This window comes from Mauremys mutica, chromosome 15 (assembly GCF_020497125.1).
Source record: "Mauremys mutica isolate MM-2020 ecotype Southern chromosome 15, ASM2049712v1, whole genome shotgun sequence".
Lineage (NCBI taxonomy): Eukaryota > Metazoa > Chordata > Testudines > Geoemydidae > Mauremys > Mauremys mutica.
Genome location: NC_059086.1, coordinates 3985447 through 4007929, shown reverse-complemented (window position 1 = coordinate 4007929; position 22483 = coordinate 3985447). Strand labels below are relative to the sequence as shown.

General features: G+C 59.9%; 1 protein-coding gene across 3 annotated transcripts in view; it reads right to left on the bottom strand.

Annotated features, from left to right (window-relative positions):
• PLEKHG2 (pleckstrin homology and RhoGEF domain containing G2) overlaps positions 1 to 22483 on the bottom strand; it is a 63354-nt gene that overhangs the window by 22867 nt on the left and 18004 nt on the right. The window contains exons 1-4 of one of the 3 annotated variants that reach the window (XM_044988727.1): positions 21068 to 21167; positions 10362 to 10435; positions 5823 to 6289; positions 1768 to 1868 (exon numbers count right to left, since the gene is read on the bottom strand). In XM_044988727.1, coding sequence (XP_044844662.1) covers positions 1768 to 1868; positions 5823 to 6289; positions 10362 to 10410 — 617 coding nt within the window. In that variant the 5' untranslated portion in view covers positions 10411 to 10435; positions 21068 to 21167. Of the gene's footprint in view, positions 1 to 1767; positions 1869 to 5822; positions 6290 to 10361; positions 12799 to 21067; positions 21168 to 22483 lie in introns of those variants that run through there. The other 2 variants (XM_044988728.1, XM_044988726.1) reach the window with 2 other exon arrangements.

Here is a 22483-nt window from a genome sequence, read left to right as displayed (position 1 = left end):
CAGAGCCAGCCCTGGCTGCAAACCGAACGCGCCACGCAAACCAAGCGCCCGGCCCCGAGACGCTGCCCCCCACCAGCAAACCGCTGGGGCGTCCTGCCCCCACCCAGCAAAGCGCCCGGATCCCTGGGGGAACAGCCCTGGGCTTTGTAAAGTGTGGGGGGGTGGGGCCTGGGAGACCGGACTCCTGGGTTCTATTCCCAGCTCTGAGAGGAGAGCAGTGACTAATGGCTAGAGTGAGAGGGGCTGGGAGCCAGGGCTGCTGGGTTCTGTCCCTGGCTCCGGGAGAGGGAGTGGGGCATAGTGGTTAGATCTCACCACACATAGGCTTGGAGGGGTTCCTCTTAACCCCATTGTTACAGCAAAGGAGAAACTGAGGCATGCCCAGCTGGATGGCGGAGCCCACCGCATCTCCAAGGATGCTGAAACACTGGAGCAGCAGAGCAGAGATACAGGAATAGTCCGAAGAGGGAGAAAGGGTGGGGGGCAGCCCACTCCCGTGGGGAGAGCATCGGAGTGAAAACTCACTGGACATTCTCCTAAAAGATCTGCTCTGGGAATTATTTGGGGGTAGGTCTCTGGCCTGTGCCAGCCAGGAGATCAGGCTGCATGATACCAATGGGCCCTTCCGGCCTTGGCATCTATGACTCTATGAACAAGCCACTCCCCTCTCTGGGACTCAGTTTCCTCTCCTCACCCTTTGTCTGGGAACTCTTTGTGGGTAGGGCCTGTCGCCTGTTCTGTGTCTGTGCAGCTCCAGGCAGGATGGGCCCCTAGTGTTTCATTTCGACTTTATCGTCATTTGGGTTTGACTTTTAGATTGCATTAAAATATTAAATATACCACATACACCATTCAATAGAACATACGCACATTAAAGATACTATACGTACACATGCATCTCATTAAATAGCTATAACATTACATTTCATATTTTATCATCATCTAAAAGTCAAAACATAATGAACTGAAACATTAACGTCAAAATTAAACATTTCTTGGCACTGTCGAAACAAAACATTTCGACTTCTCCCCGTTGAGAATGTCACTGAAAGTGACACAGTGCCGCGAAACGTTTCAATCTCAGCAAAACATTTTTTCCAATGGAAAAACTGTTCCATCGAAAATTCTTCTACCAGGATTCGTCCCGGTGTAGGTTGTGTCCGCCCAGGACAGGAGGGCTCCCTACATGAAGGACGTGGGAGATCTTATGCGATCGCCTTTTCCGTGAGCGTTTGCACGGCAGCTGGGAGCGTTTGTGAAAACGCTTCTGATCCCGAAAGTTTCACCAATTAAAAAAATGGGGAAATTCCCCCATGCAAAAATTAAAAACGTTGTGAACTTTGAGAGAGTTGTTTGAGTCAAAGAAACCATCAAAACTGTTCAATCTGTCATTTAGCTCAAGGTTCCTCCCCGCGCCCGGAAAATTTTGACTTTTGGGGCATAATCTTGAATTTCGGCCAGAGACTAAAATATTTCAAGTCAATAGTCGTAGCTAAGGTACCTTATGATCTCATTCTCTATGGGCCAGGCTCGCTGATTGGACTACATCTCCCATGATGCACCACTTTCTCCTCTCTTAGTGAGGCCACGCTGCATCATGGGAGATATAGATCTCGAGGTTGCAGGTTCAATCCCCACACAGGGGTCACTGTTACCAAAGTTGTAGGGAACTCAGAAATCAACTCAATACCCCCAGTAAGTCCCTCTCCCAATCGTCTCCCACCATTCTCTCCCTGCCCAGCGGGCGCTAGGGGGCAGCGGACTCACCTGTTGAACTCATAGATGTCTTCGATGTTGCAGAACAAAGTGCTCACTTGCTCAGGTTTGAGGGGCAGGTGTCCACTGTCTATGATACAGCCAAGATAATCCTGCAAAACAGGAATGGGTCAGTCCCGGAACGCCTCTCCTCCCGCAAAGCACTTTGCAGACATCGCCAGGCAACACTGCAGCATCATTTCATCCACGGTGCAGATGGTGGCTGTAGGGCGGGGCATGGCAGCTGTTTATACAGGGATTACTCATCCCAGCACTGAGATGCAGCCACCTCTGGGGTGGAGCCTGGCAGCAGATTATACAAGGACGCCTCACTCCGCACTCACTTCTGGGGTGGGCCAGGGCAGTTGTTTATACAGGGGTCTGAGGTCCAACCACCTCTGGGGCAGCACCCGGCAGCGGTCGCATAGCACACTGCACAGGGACCACTCATCCACGGTTGAAATGCGACTGACCTGGGGTGGGGCATGGCAGTTGCTTTACAGCCACGCAGCAACATTGCTCCGGGATGACACGCCCAACAGTGAAATGCGGAAACCTCTGAGGTGGAGCACGGCAGCTGTTTATACAGGAATCCCTCGCCCAGCACCAAAATGCAACAAACTCTGGCAACAGGGCTCGGTAGCTCTTTATACAGTTGTCCCTCACCCAGCACTGAGATGCAGCCACCTCTGGGGTGGAGCACGGCAGCTGTTTATACAGAGATCCCTCACCAATGAGACCCTGCACTGGCTCAGCCATGGGGAGAGACCATGGTGCATGGTGGGAGATGCAGTCTGGCCAAGGTGGATTAATGTTGCCAGCAGCTGGATCCAAGGGGCGGAAAGCGCTGAGCTGAAATCTACATGCAGCACGGCCCGGGGCCCCTTTCCCTCCAGAAGGCAACATGCTTAGGGGCGAGGGACTGGGAGCCCGGACGCCTGGGTTCCATCCCCAGCTCTAGGAAGGCGTATGGTATAATGATCAGATGAGGACTCCTGGGTTCTTTCCCAGCACTGGGAGGAGGGGGAGGAGCCTGAGTCAGGACTCCTGGGTTCTTTCCCAGCTCTGGGAGGAGGGTGCGGTGTAAAGATTAGAAGGGAGGGGGGAAAAGGGGGCAGGACTCCTGGGATCTATTTTCAGCTCTAGGAGGGGGATGTGTGGTTTGATGATCAGAGCAGAAGCCAGGACTCTTGGGTCCCTTTGCCACCCGTTCTGCGCCTCGGTTTCCCCGAGTGAAATAACATTTCCTCCCACCCCCTGAGCATCACCGTGCTGAACGTCCCAGCCCTCGCCCACCCACCAAACGCTGTTAATAAACCCGGAAAGAGCTCTGCTGAGACAATCTGTTAAATCATTCTCATTTCGGTGCCAGTGACCTTTCGCGAACTCCCCCAGCCAGAAAAACCCGCCTGTCCACGCGGAGACTCAGCGCTGGCCAGGACCCAGCACAACTCCGGCTGATTCACACCAGCACTCGAATGCAGGGACCTGCCCCGATCACAAGCCGCGCAACCGAGATTTCAGGGACTCCTGGTCGGATTCTGCCCCGAGAGGAACCCAGGCAAAATGTGCTGCGCAATCGCTCCAAAAAGATCGACTTAAAGGGGGTCAGAGGGAACCCCGAGCTTTTACAGCCACAATAAGAAATCAAAAATAATCATAAATTTGCCAGACGAGCGGTTTCTCCGCCTCAAAACGCACGCGCCAAATTCGATTTTGGGGAAACAACCAGGAATTCTGGGAATCCCCGTTTAACCCGAACCGAATTCTTTTCCATTTTGCAGAACGGCCCGCGAACCAACGAGTGGCCCGGCTCTCGCGGCCAGCGCATTTTGGGGACCGGAAGCAGTTGCAGCTCCCGAAAAGTTCGCCAAATAAAAAAACCTGGGAAATTCCCCTGGGGGGGAATAAAAAACTTTGTTAAACACGGAGAGAGCCGTTCGATTCAAAGACATTGTCAAAACCACGAAATCCCTCCATAAGGCTCAGCCACCCTCCATTTATCAATGCCCCTTATCCATCTCAGCCATTTTGTACCCGCCCCTACTCCCCATTATGCTCAGAATCTGTTAGTTCTAATCCAGCCGAGATCAGGGCCCCATTGTGCTCAGAGCTGTAGACTCCTGCGGCAGAGTTCCCTGCTTAAAAGATGTTACAATCGCAGGCTAGACGGACTAAAGATGGGAGAGACAGAGGACTATTATCCCCATTCGGCAGATGGGAAAACCGAGGCACGGCGCTTAAGGCCCTCCTTTCCAGAACTGCCAGGCATGGAGGCTTAGCACTGCTAATTATTAGGCCTCAAGTGGTCACCCAGGGAGGCTGCGGGGGAGCTGGGAACAGAAGCCAGTCTCCTGAGTTCCATATCCTCTGCTCTAACCACTGCACATCACTCCCCTCCCCAACCTGCCAATAGAACCCAAGAGTCCTGGCTCCCATCTCCCCCCTGCTCTAACCACTAGATTCCCCTCCCCTCCCTGAACTGCCAATAGAACCCAGGAGTCCTGGCTCCTGCCCCCTCCCCTCACTCTAACCACTAGATTCCTCTCCCATCCCTGGCAAAAGAACCCAGGAGTCCTGGCTCTTGCCCCCTCCTCCCACTCTAACCACTAGATTCCCCTCCCATCCCTGGCAAAAGAACCCAGGAGTCCTGGCTCCCAATCCCCCTTGTTCTAAGCCCCCGCACTGGGAGGGGAGTGGGGGGTCTAGTGGCTAGAGCAGGGGGGCTGGGAGTCAGCACTCCTGGGTTCTACTCCGGGCTAATGGTTAAAACCAAGCACTGGGAGGCCTTTGGTCCAGCACCGAGTCCCAGAGACCCATGATCCGTTTCTCGCCGGGAGCACGAGTCCAGCTCTGGGATGAGCCGTTTGCTGCCGGGGCTGGAGTTACCAGTGAGCCGGTCCCCTCAGCTCCCTGCCGGGGAGCCGGCCGCAGGCCTGGATCCAGGCTCCCAGCAGAGGCTCCCCGCCCCCACCCGCCAGAGCTCGCATTTCAGCCCTTCCTGCCGGAGGAATAACTGGGATTCTTTGGGCCTCTCTGGGGGCAGCCGGGGCCTGTCTGACCCGCCAGGGCAGGCGCTGATCCACCGACACTCGCGAGGCAGCTGAGCAGCAAATTACCCACCCCCCCAAATCGCTATGATGCTCACAGAGGTCCCTGGGTCACCTCTGTGCTGAGACAGCGCTGCTGAGTGGCCAGGGGGTTGGGCTGGGCCTCAGGACTCCCGGGTCCTACGCCTGGCTCCGCCCCAGATTTGCCATGTGACCGTGGGGAAGTCACAGCCCCACTTTATGACTCAGTTTCCCCACCCTTTGTCTGTTTAGACTAGAAGCTCTCTGAGGCAGCGCCTGTCTGGGCAGCACCCGGCGCCGTGAGGCCTCGATCTCGGGTGGGGCCTAGAGCTGCTACTGGAAAATCAGTGGCAATTAATATTGTTTATTAATGATCTGTATTAGCATAAAGAAACCCATAGCAAAATCAGGGCCTCATTAACTTGGGTGTTATACCTCCTCCCCACAGCGCCCCCTGCTGGGAGAGGTGGGGGCTGGAGCAGCCGAGAGCTCCCCCCACAGCCAGCACCCCTGCCCCGCTCCCCACAGCGCCCCCTGCTGGGAGACGCCGGAGCTGGAGCAGCCAGGAGCGCCCCCCCACAAAGCCAGTGCCCTGCCCCGCTCCCTACAGCGCCCCCTGCTGGGAGAGGCTGGAACTGGAGTAGCTGGGAGCTCCCGTCACAGCCAGCGCCCTGCCCCGCTCCCCACAGCGCCCCCCGCTGGGAGAGGCCGGAGCTGGAGCAGCCAGGAGCGCCCCCCCCAAAGCCAGCACCCTGCCCCGCTCCCCAAAGCGCCCCCTGCTGGGAGAGGCTGGAGCTGGAGTAGCCAGGAGCCCCCCCCCCGCCCGGAGCCAGCGCCCTGCCCTGCTCCCCACAGCGCCCCCTGCTGGGAGAGGCCGGAGCTGGAGTAGCCAGGAGCCCCCCCCCCCGCCCGGAGCCAGCGCCCTGCCCCGCTCCCCACAGCGCCCCCTGCTGGGAGAGGCTGGGGCAGGAGTAGCCAGCTGCTCCCTTCACTCACCTCCACGATGCTCCTCAGGTCCCGGACGTAAGCCTGCTCCGTCTCCACAATCTCCAGCACCACCCGGTCCAGCTGGGACAGCTTGACCCGGCGTTCCCTGGCTCTGGCAGGCCCGGGGGACCAGGCACTGCCGCCGCCACCACGCTTGGCGCCCCCCGGGGGCCCCTCGGCCTCGGCCGGCCCCTCCAGCAGCGCCACCGGGGTGAGATCGAGGCTGATGTCGCTGCCGTTCTGCTGGGCGTCGGGCGGGTAGCCGGCGGGGCAGCCCCCGCCCAAGGCCCCGCTGCTGCCGAAGGCGCTCTGGCTGTCAGGCAGGGAGGCGGAGGAGGCGGAGGAGCTGAGGCTGACGGGCCGCTCGCCGTCCGAGCCCACCGTGTTGACCGAGGTGCAGCTGCCAGAGATGGTGGCGGCGGCCATGCCGCCGGCGATCCCGCTCAGCGAGGACACGGAGGATGGTCTGGCGGCCACTGAGGAGGGAGAGCGAGACGGACGGGTTAGCGGCGCCCACCCTGCTGGGAGAGGCTGGGGTTGGAGCAGCCGGGAGCTCCCCTTACAGCCAAGGCTCCTGCCCCGCTCCCCACAGCGCCCCCTGCTGGGAGAAGCCAGAGCTGGAGTTCCTGGGTTCGCCACCCAGCTCTCGGAGGGGAGTAGGGTCTACTAGTCAGAGCAGAGAGGTGAGTCTGGACTCCTGAGCTCCCCCGGCACCGAGCTCTGTCGCTGGGTGACGTTGGGCAAGCCCCGTGCCTCCCCCCGTGCCTCAGTTTCTCCCTCTGTGTAAGAGGTACCCTGACATCCTCTTCCGTCACCACTGAGGGGCGCGTGCATGCGGGTGGCTAAACTCATTCGTGCCTGCAGAGCTCCTCCGACGGGACACAACGGGGGAGCCAAGGGGCCACTGCATGGATGCCCAGGGCTCAGGCGGATTTCCCCGGGCCCGCAAGCAGCGGCAACGGCTGGAGCATCAAGGGATCGATTCCTCCCCCCTCCACCTCTGTGGCTCTCCGGCCCAGCGTGGCTGGGAACGGCCGCAGATCTCTCTGTTCAGCCCTTCTCAGGCTGGGCCTCCTGCACTAATAGGAGACAGGTGCACCCCGTGAGCCGGGCGGGGGGGGTCCTTTAGAGTCCCACTGTCCCTCCGGCCCAGAGCCCGACGAGCCGGCTCCATCGGATGCCCCCGGCACCTGCCCGTGCATCTTGCAAACCACCCCATCCCAGAGCTGCAACCACACTGAGCTCAAGCAGCTTCCTCCCGCCGCCCCGCACCCCCCATCGTCACCTCCGATCCCGGCGCCGTGGGGCTGTGCCCCCATCTGACGTGGCGACGCCAGGGGGACCCGTCCCCAGCTGCACTTCACGCTCCCCGCCCCCGCCCCGGCTCCGGTCTCCAATGCTTCCTCGCCCGCCTTGCACCTTCGAGGCTGTGGTTTGCGTTGCATTGTGGGAGGAGAGGCGTTGCGCACACTGAGCTCTGCCGCTCAGGAAAAGGTTTGCACAAAAATATACATTCGAGACGGGGCCCTGGATTCAGCGAGTCCCTGGGCAGCTCGGCGCTGGGTTCTGGTCCTGGGGCATGAGCCCATGTCTGTCAGCTGTATTTATGCATTATATACACAGATCCCTCTATGCACACGCATGCACATGCACACACACACACATCCCACTAAGCACATACCTCTATGCGCATGCACACACACCACTAAGCACATACCTCTGTGCACACACACACCTCTATGCACATACCCCTCTGCGCGCGCACACTCGTCTGTGCACACACACACCTCTATGCACATACCCGTACGCGCGCATGCACACACACCTCTGTGCACAGACACACCTCTGTGCACATACCCGTGCGCGCACACACATCTCTATGCACATACCTGTACGCGTGCACGCACACCTCTGGTGCACACACCCGTGTGTACACACACACCTCTGTGCACATACCTCTGTGCGCACACACACATCTATGCACATACCCATTCGCGCACGCACACACCTCAAGGCACAGAACTCTCTATGCACACCCACATACTTCGTGCATACACATACCCCGTGTGTGCGCACACACACCCTGTGCACATGCACACACCCTCTATGCATGCACACCCCACTTGACACACCCAGCCCTCTATGCACCCGACACGTACACCCAGACACACACACCATGCATTCGTGCACAAATGAACTTTTCCCATGCACTTCACCTGCCACTCACGCTCGCCCCTTGTGACGTGCACACCACGCACATATTACACAAGCGCACCGCTGTTTAAACGCGCAGACGCACAAACGCCTCTTTGCACACATTGCCCTATACGCGTACACTGCCGCCCCAGCCACACGCACACGTGCGCTCCCCCCCATGCACACACAATTCAAGGCCGCTCCATGCATGCGCCCCCACCCCTCCATGCACGCACACACTCACCCCAACCCAGCACCGTGCACACGCACCGGTGCACAAACACCTCTCTGCATGCAGGGACACCCCACAGGTGCCCACCCCCCCATGCACAGAGAACAATGGAGAATTTTACACACACACACACACACACACACACACACACACACACAGTGGATTTGAACAGCCGTGGGGAGTGTCACACAGACAGCAGTATAACAATACCTCCCAGCATTGGCTGATCTCAGAGCACTCCGTTTTACCGAGGGGGAAACTGAGGCACAGAAAAGGGAAGGGACTTGCTCACAGAGCCGGGAATGGAGCCTGGGTCTCCTGAACACCAGTCCAGCGCGCTATCCACTAGGCCACACTGCCTCTCATCTATGGTGGCACAAATATACAGACCCTTCGCCCTCCCCCGTTGCCCGTGCTCCAGGAGGGGCCAGTAGGAGCAGGACTCTGGCAGCAGGAGGCCTGGGGCCGGGGTCTGCCGGTCCCATGGACTCCAGTAGAGCGACGCCCATTGACACCAGCAGGGGATCTGGCCCCTTCCAACAGTTCACATCTCTCTGGTCCTTTTCGGTTCCCGGCCAGCGAGCAGATGATTCAAAACGAGCAGCAGCCACAGAGAGGAACCGACTGCACGCGACGCTTCGGCGGGAGGAAGTGGGACATGAACAGCTCGCAAGCAGAGACCGGGGGGGCGGCAGCACTGCCTGGCTGTCTCCGTGCGCCCTGGCAGCGTGCCTCAGTTTCCCCTTTAAAAGCCCCACCCTGATGCTTTCAGATGGGGGGAGCAGCTTCAATGCAGACAAGGGCTCTTCAATGCAGACACGCTGGGTGGGGTGCAGTGCTTGTCTCTTGTCAGTTTCAACGGCGGGGGAAGGGTTAAATTCGATCCCTTAAAGGGCCCATCCACCCCGCCACGCGCCAGGCTCCCTCGTGCCAAGACTGCCGGGAATGCGGAAGCCCTCGGACGACCTGTTTGCTTTTGTCTTCCCATTGGGGGCCTCCTCGATCCAACCAGCTGCGTGAAGCCTGGAGGTTTATTATTCAAATCCCGGCCCCCCGCTCGCTGGAAGGGAGGGGGGTGGGCCTGGCGTATGCCCAGGCTGAGAGGCCCGGCCCCGGCATGGAGTCCGGGACTCCAGCTCTGACACCCCTGCCCCTCCAGCGCATCCCCGGTCGCCTCCTCCTCTGGCTGCCCCCCTCCAGGCCGGGAGCCGCATCTTTGGGCCTGAGAGTCAGCTGCCCCCCATCGCTGAGCTCTGGGCTGGGGTTGTGGGGAGGTCGCTTTTACTCCCTTTGCTCTGTGTGTTCTAGGTCCTGCCCGGCTTCCCGTGTCATTTAGAGCAGCCTCTGGGGTGCTCTAACTCAGCCCCCCACGCACACAGCCCCCGTCCACCTCCGGAGCCCCCCTCTTCTTCATCTGAGCTAGGATCGGCACCCATCCCTCTGCCGGGGTGGGTTATTCGACTCTGAGAAGTGGTTTGCAGCCGGGGTGCGACAGAAAACCCCATTTGCTGCTGCTGTTATTATTCAGCTCTGTTTACATAGGGCTGCCGCTGAGCACGGGGATCTGCAGGCGCAGCTGGGAGACGCTCGTCGTCCGAGTGGACAAACCATGGGGCAGCAGTTTGGGGGAGGGGTGGGGTGTGGGGCGGGTTTCAAGAAGGGCTTTGAAGAAGGCAGGGGGATGGGGAGATCGTTCAGGGGCTGCAGGGAAGAGGGAATGAGAAAGAGCGTGGGAAGAAGAGAGACAAGGGGGCCCTGAAGCAAATCACAATCACTGTGCCCCCATCTGACAGATGGGGAAACTGAGGCATGGGGGGGGGGGAGATTTCCCCAAGGTCAGCCAGCGAATCGGTAGCAAAGCTGGGACTAAAACCCAGGAGTCCTGGCTCCCAGACCCTCCCCTCCCCCATCTGGGAAAAGAACCCAGCAGTCCAAACTCCCAATCTGCCCGCTCTAGCTACTAGACATCACTCCCCTCCCACACCGGAGAATCGGACCCCGTCTCTGCTCTGTGCAGTAACCCACCCCATCTGCGGGCGGGGCAGATCGTCTCATCAGCCCGGGAGCTCTGCGCCCAGCCCCACGGGGGGTCACACCGCGTGGGGGCCCCGGGCACCAACCTTGATTGCCGGCTTTCTTCTTGCTGCCCCGACGGGCTCCCTCAGGCATGGTGCTGTGGTCTCCGACGGACGTCCTGCGCAGAGAGGGAGACAACGCCGAGTCAAAAGTCACAAACCAGGAGTCTCACAACCGCCTCGCGCCAACCCACAGTCCACACTCGAGTCGAAACATTCAGGTTTCGATTGGATCGGCTGAACTTCCGGGGGGGGGGAGGGGAGGAGAGGCCTGGGTCGTTCACCAAATTTCCGCTGGATACCGGATTATTCTTCCCTCTCGCCCCTAAAAGATGCTCTCTGCACGAGGGTTGTTAAACAGCTTCCATGCCTAACCCCAGAAGTGGCTGCATTTCAGCATCACGTGCGCAAGCCCTGTATGAACGGCTGCGGCGCTTCACCCCAGAGCGGGCTGCATCTCGGCACCGCGTGGGGAAAAACAACCCCCCGGGGCACAACGGAAGTGCGAGCCGCTCAGTGCAAGATGCACCGAGGAGCAGGCCACTTTATGGCCCCAGGGCAAGTGCCTCCCCAGGCTCTGCCAACAGGACCAAGCCTCGTCCCATGCAAGCAGGGGAAGAACCCAAGGTGAATCCACGACCTCATGAACGCAGAGGCACCTTTCTGCTGCAGACTGGAACGTGCACGTGCCGGGGGGGGGTGTGAGCCTCGTGTCGCCCTTTCCCTGCACCGGTGCAAATGCAGCCTGGCTGATCTGGGCAGCCTTTTGCTCTGCGGCAGATGTTGCTCCAGGTGCAGAGCGCCAGGGAATTGGGCCCCTCTTCCTGAGGCACATCTGGGTCCCTCATGCCTGGTGCTCAGCCACTAACTGCCACTGCCACCAGGGAAGCTAGCTTAGCAGAGGAAGCAGTCTAGGCTGAGAACAAGGAGGATAACAGCACTTCCCTTTGCCTCAATGTGGAAGCATCTTTAACCCCTTGTTGAAAACCGTGCAGTCTTGGTGCACCTCACGCCATGCAAACTGCATTGCAGGGTCCTCGTACAACTCCCCCTCGTGCAAACTTCATTGCACGGTGCTGGTGCAACCGTAATGATGCAAACTGCATTGCACAGCATTGCCGCAAGTCCCCCTCACGCAAACTGCATTGCACGGCATTGGTGCAAGTCCCCCTTGTGCAAATTGCGCTGTGCTGGTGCACCGTGCAAGCTGCTGGAGCGACCCTTCTTGTGCAAAATGCACTTCACCCTGTTGGTGCAACCCCCTCTCGTGCAAACAGCATGTTGTTGGCGCAACCCGCACTGTGCAAATTCTGCCGCAACATGCTGGGGCAATCCCTCCTCGTGCAAACTGTGAGGTGTGGGGTGGACACCATCTCCCCCTCGTGCAAACTGGTGCGAACAGCGGCTTGCACCACCCCAGCTTCCCCGAGGCAGACTCTGGGAGCTCATCGGTGGGGGCAGAGGCCTGTCAGGAACCGGCCTGCCACGAGGAGTCTCACACCTCCATGCCAATCAGCCGGGCCTGGTTCCCATTCACCTCCGCCTGGCGGGGTTGGAGCAAGGTCAGGACTGCTCGGCTGCCAGCCGCCGCGCGGAGGAGTGTATCACAATCATATCAGGCAGCCCTTCCGCCCTACCACCACCCCCGCATCCTTCCCTCTTTCCTGAAGTTGCAAGAAACGCAAAAGCTGGCACCGCTCATGCCCGCTGTCCGCCCGGGCGGGCCTATGGCTTTAATTCCTGCACGGCTCACTGCTTCCCCCTATTCATCTCCATGGACCGGGGCACAATCAACACAGGCTGGGAATACAATGCAGCCTATTTTGAGCCCAGTGACTTCAGCCGGACCAAACCACTTCAACCCTCAGGAGTTTTAACAGTGGTGCGCCACCAGCCGCTGCCGGGAGCGACAGGTGCCCCCAATGCCCGCGGCCCCTGCGACGGCTGGGAATTGATTAGGCAAGATACACCCCAATGATCCAAGCCGGTGACCCACGCCCCACGCTGCAACCAAACCCCAGAAACCATCTGACCAATTGTGAGTCAAGGGTGGGGAGCCAAAATCCTTCCTGACCCCCGCTAGGTGGCCGGATGAAGCCCTGAAGCATGAGATTAGATTAGTAATTAAAGCCGAGCAGCAGGTGTCAGGTGCGCAATCGCAGCTCGTCGATATCAAGACGTAGCAACAACCATCCCCCTTAACGTTCTAAATGGAAGGATCCAAAGGAAAAAGATGGGAGGGCGGTTGATGGGACAGGACAGCCTCCCCCCGAAATAAACCCAAATACATGAAAGTTCCCACCCCCGCCAGCAGACGCAGGGTGGCCTTGAGGTTAGGGCATGGGGCTGCCAGTCTCCAGCTCTGCTACAAACGTCTTGTGGAGTGTTTTTTATTATTTGATATATTTTGGTAGGACCTAGCAGCCCCAGATAAGATCCAGGCCCCATCACGCCGGGTGCTGCACAGGGTCAGGTCTGGGGTTACAGGTGGAGCAACTAGTAGGTCTATTACGGTAGCACCTAGAGGTCCCAGCTGAGATTGGGGCCCCACCGCGCCAGGTGCTGCACAGACCCAGAGCCAGCCCCGACCCAAAGAACTTCCAGTCCGGTCCACTTCAGAAGTGGAATAGGCTGAGTCGGAAAAAGGCACTTCGCTTGGTGCACGGGGAGCTACTGTGTTTTCAGTTCACACCCGACCTTAATCTGGAGTAACTTCTCCATGTCGATAAGCCCTATAGACAAAGGAAGGATCATCCACCCCATGGGGAAACTGAGGCCCAAAGAGACACGAAGGGCCCTCGATTCCATAGTGAGTCTGTGGCAGCGCCAGGAATCCAACCCGGATCTCTTCAAGCCCAGCCCGGGGCGGTAACCAGAAAACCAACCTGACGTGAAGTCCCGCCTGCCTCAGTTTCCCCACCTATACAATGAGCATGAGGATCGCTCCCAGTCTCCCACGGCAGTTGTGAGGAGGGCAATAGCAATCCCTAGCACTTTTCATCATAGAAACGTCGGGCTGGAAGGGACCCCGAGAGGTGATCGCGTCCAGCCCCCTGCGCTGAGGCCGGACCGAGTTAACCTAGGCCAGCCCTGACCGGGGTGTGTCCAGCCTGTTCTTAAAAGCCTCCGGGGACAGGGATCCCACAGCCTCCCTGGTACGCCAGCACAGGGATGTTCCAGAGCTTCCCTCCCCGGAGAGTTCTGAGTTCTCCCTGGTGCCAGCACAGCAATACGGTTGCCTCCCTGGTCTAACTCCTGTTAGCAGTCACATCTCAAAGAACTATACCAAGGAGGTCAGTATCATTAGCCGCATTTGGGTAAACTGAGGCACGGAGGGGCCAGGGACTTTCCCACGATCACCCAGCGGAGAACACAACTCAGGTTTCCTGTGTCCCAGTCTAGCGCTCGATCCACTAGGCCGCGCTGCGCCTAGCGCAACCCACGACTCCTGCCCAGGGCGGTACCGCACGACAAACAGCAACAGAAGAAGCGAGGGGGTTCGACGACCCCGGGGGCGGGCGTGAGGCCCAGCTGCCTGCCAGCAGGGTGGCGGTGGAGAGGATGCCTGCTCCGTGCACAGAAACCAGGGTGGGTTTACACTCACTCCCAGCAGTTCCCTCGGGTCGGGTGCCAGAGTCGCATTCCTGAGCTAATGCCGCTTTCTAGATTCCCCCACCCAAATCCCCGGGCTTAAAACAGAACGAGAGTGGGGGAAAATATCCCCTAATAAGGTCAAACGGGACACCCGCCATGGCAGAAAGAACGTGGCCCAGCGGCAGGCTTTGGAGTGGGAATCCAGTCGCTGCCATGCGCTCACTCCGGATTTCCACCGAGGCGGCCGAGAGCAAACGAGGGCTCGGTTGGGAATTGGTTCTTGGGTCTTTGGTTTTCACGGACTCCTTGGTCCTGGTTCTCAGTCAGGCTCAGGTCCTCCTGGGAGGCTCTGGGGTGGGAACGGCTGCCCTGAGAATCTCCCACCCACAGGGGGATCCCCTGTCTGCCGGGAGCTGGGGTGCGGGCCCTGCTCACAGACCCAGAAGTAGGGGTGGATCGGGGCCGCAGCCAGAGCGCCCTGCGCTGTGGCTATTCTCTGCTCCCCTCCCAGAATAAGGATAAGAACCCAGGAGTCCTGACCCCCAGGCCTGCCCCTGCTCTATCCACTAGATCCCCCTCTCCTCCTGGGAGACAGGCCTAGAACCCAGGTGTCCTGCCTCCCAGTTCCACTCCTGCCACCATCTTCCCCACTGCTGCCACCATCACAGCCCCCAGCCTCTATCTAACTGGCCTGTGACCTCCCTCACCCCAGCCTGCCACAAGCTAACCTGCGTGTGGAGGTGCATCCATGCTGCAGAAAGCAGCTGGGAGCCGTGGTTCACAGGAGCTGCCCGGACTGGAATCAGGCAGGGGATTTCCAGGTTCACAATTATCCCTTTCAGAGCCAGTGAGCTGGAAAGCACCCAAAGACCCAGCCGTGCCTACGGGGTTCTTATTCCAGGTAGGATCTTAGCACCCAGGGCTGCACAGACAGTGGAGAGCTACCCAGCCTCAGCAGACAAAGGAAACACTAGCGATTCACCCAGCTGGCAGTGGGCTGATTGTATCTGTATCACACTAGCGACTCGAGCGAGATCGGGGCCCCAGCGCGCTAGGAGCTGCACGACACGGCATGAGAAACAGACCCTCTCCTTAAGAGCTTCCAGGCTAAATAACCGAGACAGACAAAGGACGGGAGGGAAAAGAAAGATGCCAGTGGCTGCATCAAAACACCGCAGGTCTCCTGGGTCCCACCCTCTGGTTGATCCACTCAAGCTAATTAGAACTCAATCCTCCCACTCCCTCAGCTGCGTTGGGTCTTATAGTATTATCCCCATTTTACTGCCAGGGAAACTGAGGCACGCAGCTGTGATTCATCCAGTGAGGACCTGCCCACCAGGAAGCTGGTTCCAGGGAACACGTAAGACCCCAGGACTGGGAGGGAGGTGGAGAATATCCACGCCGGCTCCTTCTCTGCCCACGGCTGAGCCAGGCTGCGGGAGAGGCGCTGTGATCCCCGGCCTGCTCTGCCTCGGGCCTGCACCGCTCCTAGCACCGGGCGGTCTTGCTCAGAGCGTCTGCGCGCTACCATAACGTACGCCACATCCACACCCCCTATAGCACCTCGCCACTTTCTGGCAGCCCCGTGTCACCGGCAGGTGAGGGAGAAAAGGTCCAGCTGTCATTGAGCGACGCTTCCAGAGCGTGCCCCGCTCCGGCCGCAAAGGGTTCTGGGACGGCGAACGCTGGGGCGTGGGATCAAACCCAAGCTGGGCAGGGCGCCCAAAATTACCAAACACACGCAATGCGCAGACATGCCCGGAACCGAGAGGGCAGGGAGAAGGGGGAAACTTTCACTCCCAGAGGTTTGCATCCCATGAGCCTCTCAAAGGGCTTCCATCAGACCAGGGTTGTTTTACACACACACACACACACACACACACACACAGGGCCTGGGAGTGACTCCCCCAGCCGCACACACACACACACACACGGCCTGGGAGTGACTCCCCCAGCCACCCACCCACACACACACGGCCTGGGAGTGACTCCCCCAGCCACACACACACACACACACACACACGGCCTGGGAGTGACTCCCCCAGCCACACACACACACACACCCCCTGGGAGTGACTCCCCCAGCCACACACACACAGACACACACACACACAGAGTGACTCCCCCAGCCACCCACCCACCCACACACACACACCCTGGGAGTGACTCCCCCAGCCACCCACCCACACACACACACACACACACACACAGCCTGGGAGTGACTCCCCCAGCCACCCACCCACACACACACGGCCTGGGAGTGACTCCCCCAGCCACACACACACACACACACCCTGGGAGTGACTCCCCCAGCGCCACAAAGAAAATCAGGAATAGCACCCAGGAGTCCTGGTTCCCAGTCCCAGCCACTAGATCCCACTCTCCTCACAGAGCTGTGCAAAGAACCCAGGTGTCCTGACATCCAGGCTCACCCTTGCTCTCACCACTAGACCGCACGCCCCTGGGAGATACGGGAAGGGAAGTCAGCTCTGCTGATACGCAGCCCTGTGCTCTAACCACCAGGCATCATCCCTTCCCACAGCTTGGGAGTGATCTGAGACCTCCTGACGGCCCATCTCCTGCTCTAGCCACTAGACCCCACTCCCCTTGGAGACAGAACTCGGACCTCCTGACTCTTAGTCCCATGCTCTTACCATTAGACCACTCCACCAGGGCAGCCCAGGGACCGACGTGAAGCGCAGACCCGGTTGGGTCGGTACCACCCTGCCTCCCAGCCTGGTACATTCGCCTTCATTCCTAATCATTGCGCCACACAGCAGCTGGTGCACAACAGTCACCGCGCTCCACCCCAGAGGTGGCTGCTTTCCAGCAGCCACGCACACGAAGGCAAAAATCCCTTGACGTCACGCAGAGGCCGGGGTTTTGGCTGCCGTCAGCAGGAGCCAGGTCAGAACCGGGCTGGTGGGGTTTGGCCGGCAAGCACTTTGGAATCCTCCGACAGAAGGAACCGGATTCTGCTCCGGGAAGACGCTGGCAAACTGCATGTTGGCTGGCTCCTCCGGAGGATAACAACCTACTAGAGCCGCCAGCTGCGAGTTAGTCCTTTGGCTTTAGCAGCGGAGATCTGGCGCTCCTGAGGCCCTGGGTTCAAGTCCTCCAGCTGCAAGTCTAGCGGCCTCCCTCCACCCCCGACATGGGTCAACTCCACCGGTGCGACTCCAGATTGTCATCTGAAGTGTCCCAAAGCTGCCCTCACCAAAGGGATCTGGGAGGGCCAGATCTGGCTGTCAGGCTCTGAATCTGTTCCCTGGGAGAGCCTGTCCCAGAACAGACCAATGCGAACGACCTCCGCTTGTGAATAGACCCTCCTCCGCGCTGGCTGGCCCCGGGCGGATAGAGACAGACAAAGCGAGGGCAGAGTGGAGCTTCCTTTCCTTCCTTCCTTCCATGTCTGTGGCTCCTGCTGCGGCAGCCAAGCCTGACCTCAGATGAACCCGCTTTGCTCCAGCCCCTCTGGGACGGAGGGGTCGCTGGGGGGCTGGCCAGCAGCACGCGTGCACCCTGCTAGAAGCCAAAGCAGCGGCCGCGGTGGGGAACCGGGCTGGCGTCAGTCTCCGGAAAGTGGATCATCAGGGCTGTGTCAGCCACGGGCATGTGACCCGGACCAGTGCCCCATGCCAGGGCCGTCTGACCCAACCCAGCACCCTGTGCCCAGTGCCCTGCATCCAGGACAGACCGACCTGTCCCCATGCCCAGAGCCCCCCAGCACCCCACACCAGGGGTCACCCCATCCAGCACCTCGCACCCAAGAGCCTGCCAACAATCTCCCAACATCTCACTGCCCCACGCTTGCCTCCTCCCCAACACGCACTTGGGTACCACAACTTGGTCGCAAAGATTTTCTGGGTTTACGCTGCCCCGTCTGCTTGCTTTAATGATTAAAATACCAGGGAACAAGGCAGACGGGGAAGCACACGGTGAGACAGCTTTTTCCGGCACCGCTCCTGGAGCCTGTTGAAAAATCGCTTCCTTCCAAGAACGGTAGCTCCTGGCACCGCTAAACCCGATGGTTAACAGCCGGGCTCGGCCGATGCCAGCTCATTTTCTCTCCATCACCCCCTGCTGGGACTGGCATCGCCACCCTGGCCCGGCCCGGAGTTAAAGTCCTAGATTTGAAGGAATACGGAGGGGAGCGGCAGATTTCACACGGAGCGTTGGGGAGACCGAGGCGGGGATACTGCATCCCGTTTTGGACTCTACGTTTGAAAAAGGGACGACGCAAAAAAAAACCTGGGATGGGTGCAAAGAAGAGCTGCTGAAAGGTGCCGGGTCTGGAAAACCCGCCTCCCGGTCAGGGGTTAAAGGAGATTGGGCGAATGTATCCAAGGGACGGTTACGAGGCGACTCGGTCCTGGTCAGAACGGGATCAAAGGGCTGGGAGCAGGAGCGGGACACGTTCGGGCTGGGATGGAAATAGGGCGCACGTTTGGAACAGGGAGCGGGACTGTCTCCCCAAAAGAGCCGCTCTAGCTCGACTATCAGATAGGGGCTGGATGCAGGACTCACTGGGCGGGGGTCTCTGGCCTGGAAAGGGGCAGATTGGATGGTCCCTTCTGGCCACAAGCTCTCTGAAGCATGTGGCCTGACCTCCAGCATAGCACAGGATGACGAGCGGGCTCCTGTATACACGGCCCCCTCCAGGCAAGGCACCAGCCGGGGTCGAATCCAGCCCCTCTGCGGCCACAAACAGGAGCCTCTGCTACGTGGGCGAAGGGACCAGGCCAAACCCCTCCCGTGACAGGGATCCTTCCATTCCCAAAAGTGAGGGCGGCCAGGCCAGACATCCCCCTCTGGGGAAACGTGCCTTTTGCCGGCTTGCACGGACTCGGCTGGACACAGGAGTCTACTCCCATTCCCGTCCTAAGACGTTCCGGTGGTGCCACTGCTCGCCAGCTGCTCGGCTGCATCCCAGAGGGGGCTGCATTACAGTGGCCGGTGACGCAAATCCTCTCCAGCGTGTTGCTTCCTGTGTGACAAGGCCAAACCCAAGGGAAGGCCCAGGGCCTCGGTTCCCCTGTCCCTGCAGTGGAGACAGGGATGGGGGGTGGCTTTAAGTCCTCTTGGCATCTCACTGCCTGGTCCCCGATGTCAGTTAGAGCAGCCTCAGGGCTGCTCTAACTCACAATTCACCCCTCTATGAGCGCAGTGGGGGCAGAGCATAGCCACAGTGCAGTATGCTCTGGCCACACCCCCGATTCATCCCCTATGGACCCTAGGGGGGCAGAGAATAGCCACAGCGCAGGGGGCCTCCCATTGCCCCCTATGCTGTGGGGCAGGAGCACCAACTGCACTCCCGCCGCGGAGGCCCCTGCGCAGTGGGAGATTCATCTCTAGGTTCTGTCTTGTGGAAGGAGCTAGGGGTGTGTGTGGGGTGCTGTCCCCTGATGGACGGAACTGGAACTGCGCTGCTGTGGGTCAAAGCCCCCATGCGGCCAGCAGCCACTGGGGATTCCCCTTGAGCTCAAGTGTCTGGGGCCTGAGTTCTGTTCCGCCCCCCCCCCAGCTGTGACGTTCTGAGTGGGGTGTCGGTCTGTCACGTGGGGGCGGCTGAGGGTTTGAGCTGGGGGTGAAGGGAAGGTGGGCAGGACAGGGCAGGGCTGACCTGAGCCTGAGAAGCTATTTAGGGTCCTTTGGGAACCAAAGCGGCTGGGTCGTCCCAACTTCGCCTCCAACCCCCACGCGTGGGGCGGAAATTCGGCCTCTCGGCCGGAGCCGGCGGATCCAGGGCTGGGGGGGCCGGGCTAGGGCTGTCACCCCAGAACAGGGGGAGCCTATGCAGCATTGTCCAAATGCCTCTAGCCCTCTTCTGCCCCCCCCCCGGACTGCTTCCCCCTCCTCTAGGCCGGGCCCCCCGGCACCCCCTTCCCATTGTCCCGGGTGCAGGGCCGGTGAAGCCCATGGGCAGATACGATACAATGCAGAACACACATGGGGGGGGGGGCCACTTCCCAGCCACCCCCACACACACACTGCCCTGCAACAAAAATCTCCCCTCACCCCCGTCCCGAGACCACACACACCCTAGGCGACCCCCCCTCCTGGATTTAGCCCCTCTCCCCCGCGAGCCCCAATTATCTCCAACACCCACACAGCTCCTCCGCCCCCCCCCCCGCATTCAGAACCACCCTGCCACAGACCCTCCCCCCCACAGATACCCTAGAGCAGATCTCCCACTCCGGTACACAGCCCCCCTCCCCCCTCCAAGAGATTCCCTCTAGATCTCTTAGAGGAAACCCTCCTCCCCCAGTACGACCCACCGTCTGGCAAGGATCCCCCTAGATTTCCCAGCGCAGATTCCCCCCCACCAGGGACCCCCCCTAGATTTCCCAGAGCAGATCCCCCCTCCACAGTCCGGGACCCCCCCATGATTTCCCAGCGCAGATCCCCCCACCCCAGTCCGGGACCCCCCCATGATTTCCCAGCGCAGATCCCCCCACCCCAGTCCGGGACCCCCCCTAGATTTCCCAGCGCAGATCCCCCCACCCCAGTCCGGGACCCCCCCCTGGATTTCCCAGTGCAGATCCCCCCACCCCAGTCCGGGACCCCCCCATGATTTCCCAGCGCAGATCCCCCCACCCCAGTCCGGGACCCCCCCATGATTTCCCAGCGCAGATCCCCCCACCCCAGTCCGGGACCCCCCCCCTAGATTTCCCAGCGCAGATCCCCCCACCCCAGTCCGGGACCCCCCCATGATTTCCCAGCGCAGATCCCCCCTCCCCAGTCCGGGACCCCCCCCCTTGCTTTCCCAGCGCAGATCCCCCCACCCCAGTCTGGGACCCCCCCCTAGATTTCCCAGAGCAGATCCCCCCTCCCCAGTCCGGGACCCCCCCTAGATTTCCCAGCGCAGATCCCCCCTCCCCAGTCATGGACCCCCCTAAATTTCCCAGCGCAGATCCCCCCCCCCTCCAGCCCGGGATCCCCACTCCCTGGAGCCGGGCTCGGGTACCCCACTCCCGCAGCTCCGGCACACAAAGGCAGCCCTGTTCCTGCAGCCCTGAGCCGAGAAACTTTTCCGAGCCCCGTGTGTGTGTCTGTGTGTGTGTGTCTGTGTGTGTGTGTCTCTGTGTGTGTGACACTCTTTCCAGCAGGCCCCTCGCTGCCCCGGCCGGGGGCTCCCCCCCCCAAGCCGGACTCACCTCCCAGGCTGTGCGGCGGCGCGGGGCGCGGCGCTCCCGGGGCCCGGGCGGGCTCGGATCCGGGCTCAGAGCGCGGCGGGCGCCCGGCGGCCGGCCCAGCCCATCAGCTCCGCTGGGGGCCGGGGGAACGGCCATGCGGACGGGCCGCCAGGGTGTGCGAGCGAGGGGCGGCCCCGGCCGGGGGCGTGCGGGGTGGGGGGGGGGTGAGGGCTGCGCGCGCACAACTACAGCGGGGTGTGTGTGTGCGCTGCGCGCGCACAACTCCAGATGTGTGTGTGCAGCTAACAAATGTGTGTGTAGTGTGTGTGTGTGTGTGCTGCGCGCGCACAACTCCAGATGTGTGTAGTGTGTGTGTGTGTGCTGCGCTCGCACAACTCCAGATGTGTGTGTGCAGCTAACAAATCTGTGTATATAGTGTGTGTGTGTGCTGCACGCGCACAACTCCAGATGTGTGTAGTGTGTGTGTGTGCTGCGCTCGCACAACTCCAGATGTGTGTGTGCAGCTAACAAATGTGTGTGTAGTGTGTGTGTGTGTGTGTGTGCTGCACGCGCACAACTCCAGATGTGTGTGTGCAGCTAACAAATGTGTGTGTAGTGTGTGTGTGTGTGCTGCACGTGCACAACTCCAGATGTGTGTAGTGTGTGTGTGTGCTGCGCGCGCACAACTCCAGATGTGTGTGTGCAGCTAACGAATCTGTGTGTGTAGTGTGTGTGTGTGCTGCGCGCGCACAACTCCAGATGTGTGTAGTGTGTGTGTGTGCTGCGCTCGCACAACTCCAGATGTGTGTGTGCAGCTAACAAATCTGTGTATATAGTGTGTGTGTGTGCTGCGCGCGCACAACTCCAGATGTGTGTAGTGTGTGTGTGTGCTGCGCGCGCACAACTCCAGATGTGTGTGTGCAGCTAACAAATCTGTGTATATAGTGTGTGTGTGTGTGCTGCGCGCGCACAACTCCAGATGTGTGTAGTGTGTGTGTGTGCTGCGCTCGCACAACTCCAGATGTGTGTGTGCAGCTAACAAATGTGTGTGTAGTGTGTGTGTGTGTGTGCTGCGCGTGCACAACTCCAGATGTGTGTGCAGCTAACAAATGTGTGTGTGCTGCGCGCGCACAACTCCAGATGTGTGTAGTGTGTGTGTGTGCTGCGTGCGCACAACTTCAGATGTGTGTGTGCAGCTAACAAATCTGTGTGTGTAGTGTGTGTGTGTACTGCGCCCGTACAACTACAGCGGTGTGTGTGTGCTGCGCGCGCACAACTCCAGATGTGTGTGTGCAGCTAACAAATCTGTGTATATTGTGTGTGTGTGTGCTGCATGCGCACAACTCCAGATGTGTGTTGTGTGTGTGTGTGCTGCGCCCACACAACTACAGCGGGTGTGTGCGTGTGCTGCGCCCGCACAACTACAGATCTGTGTGT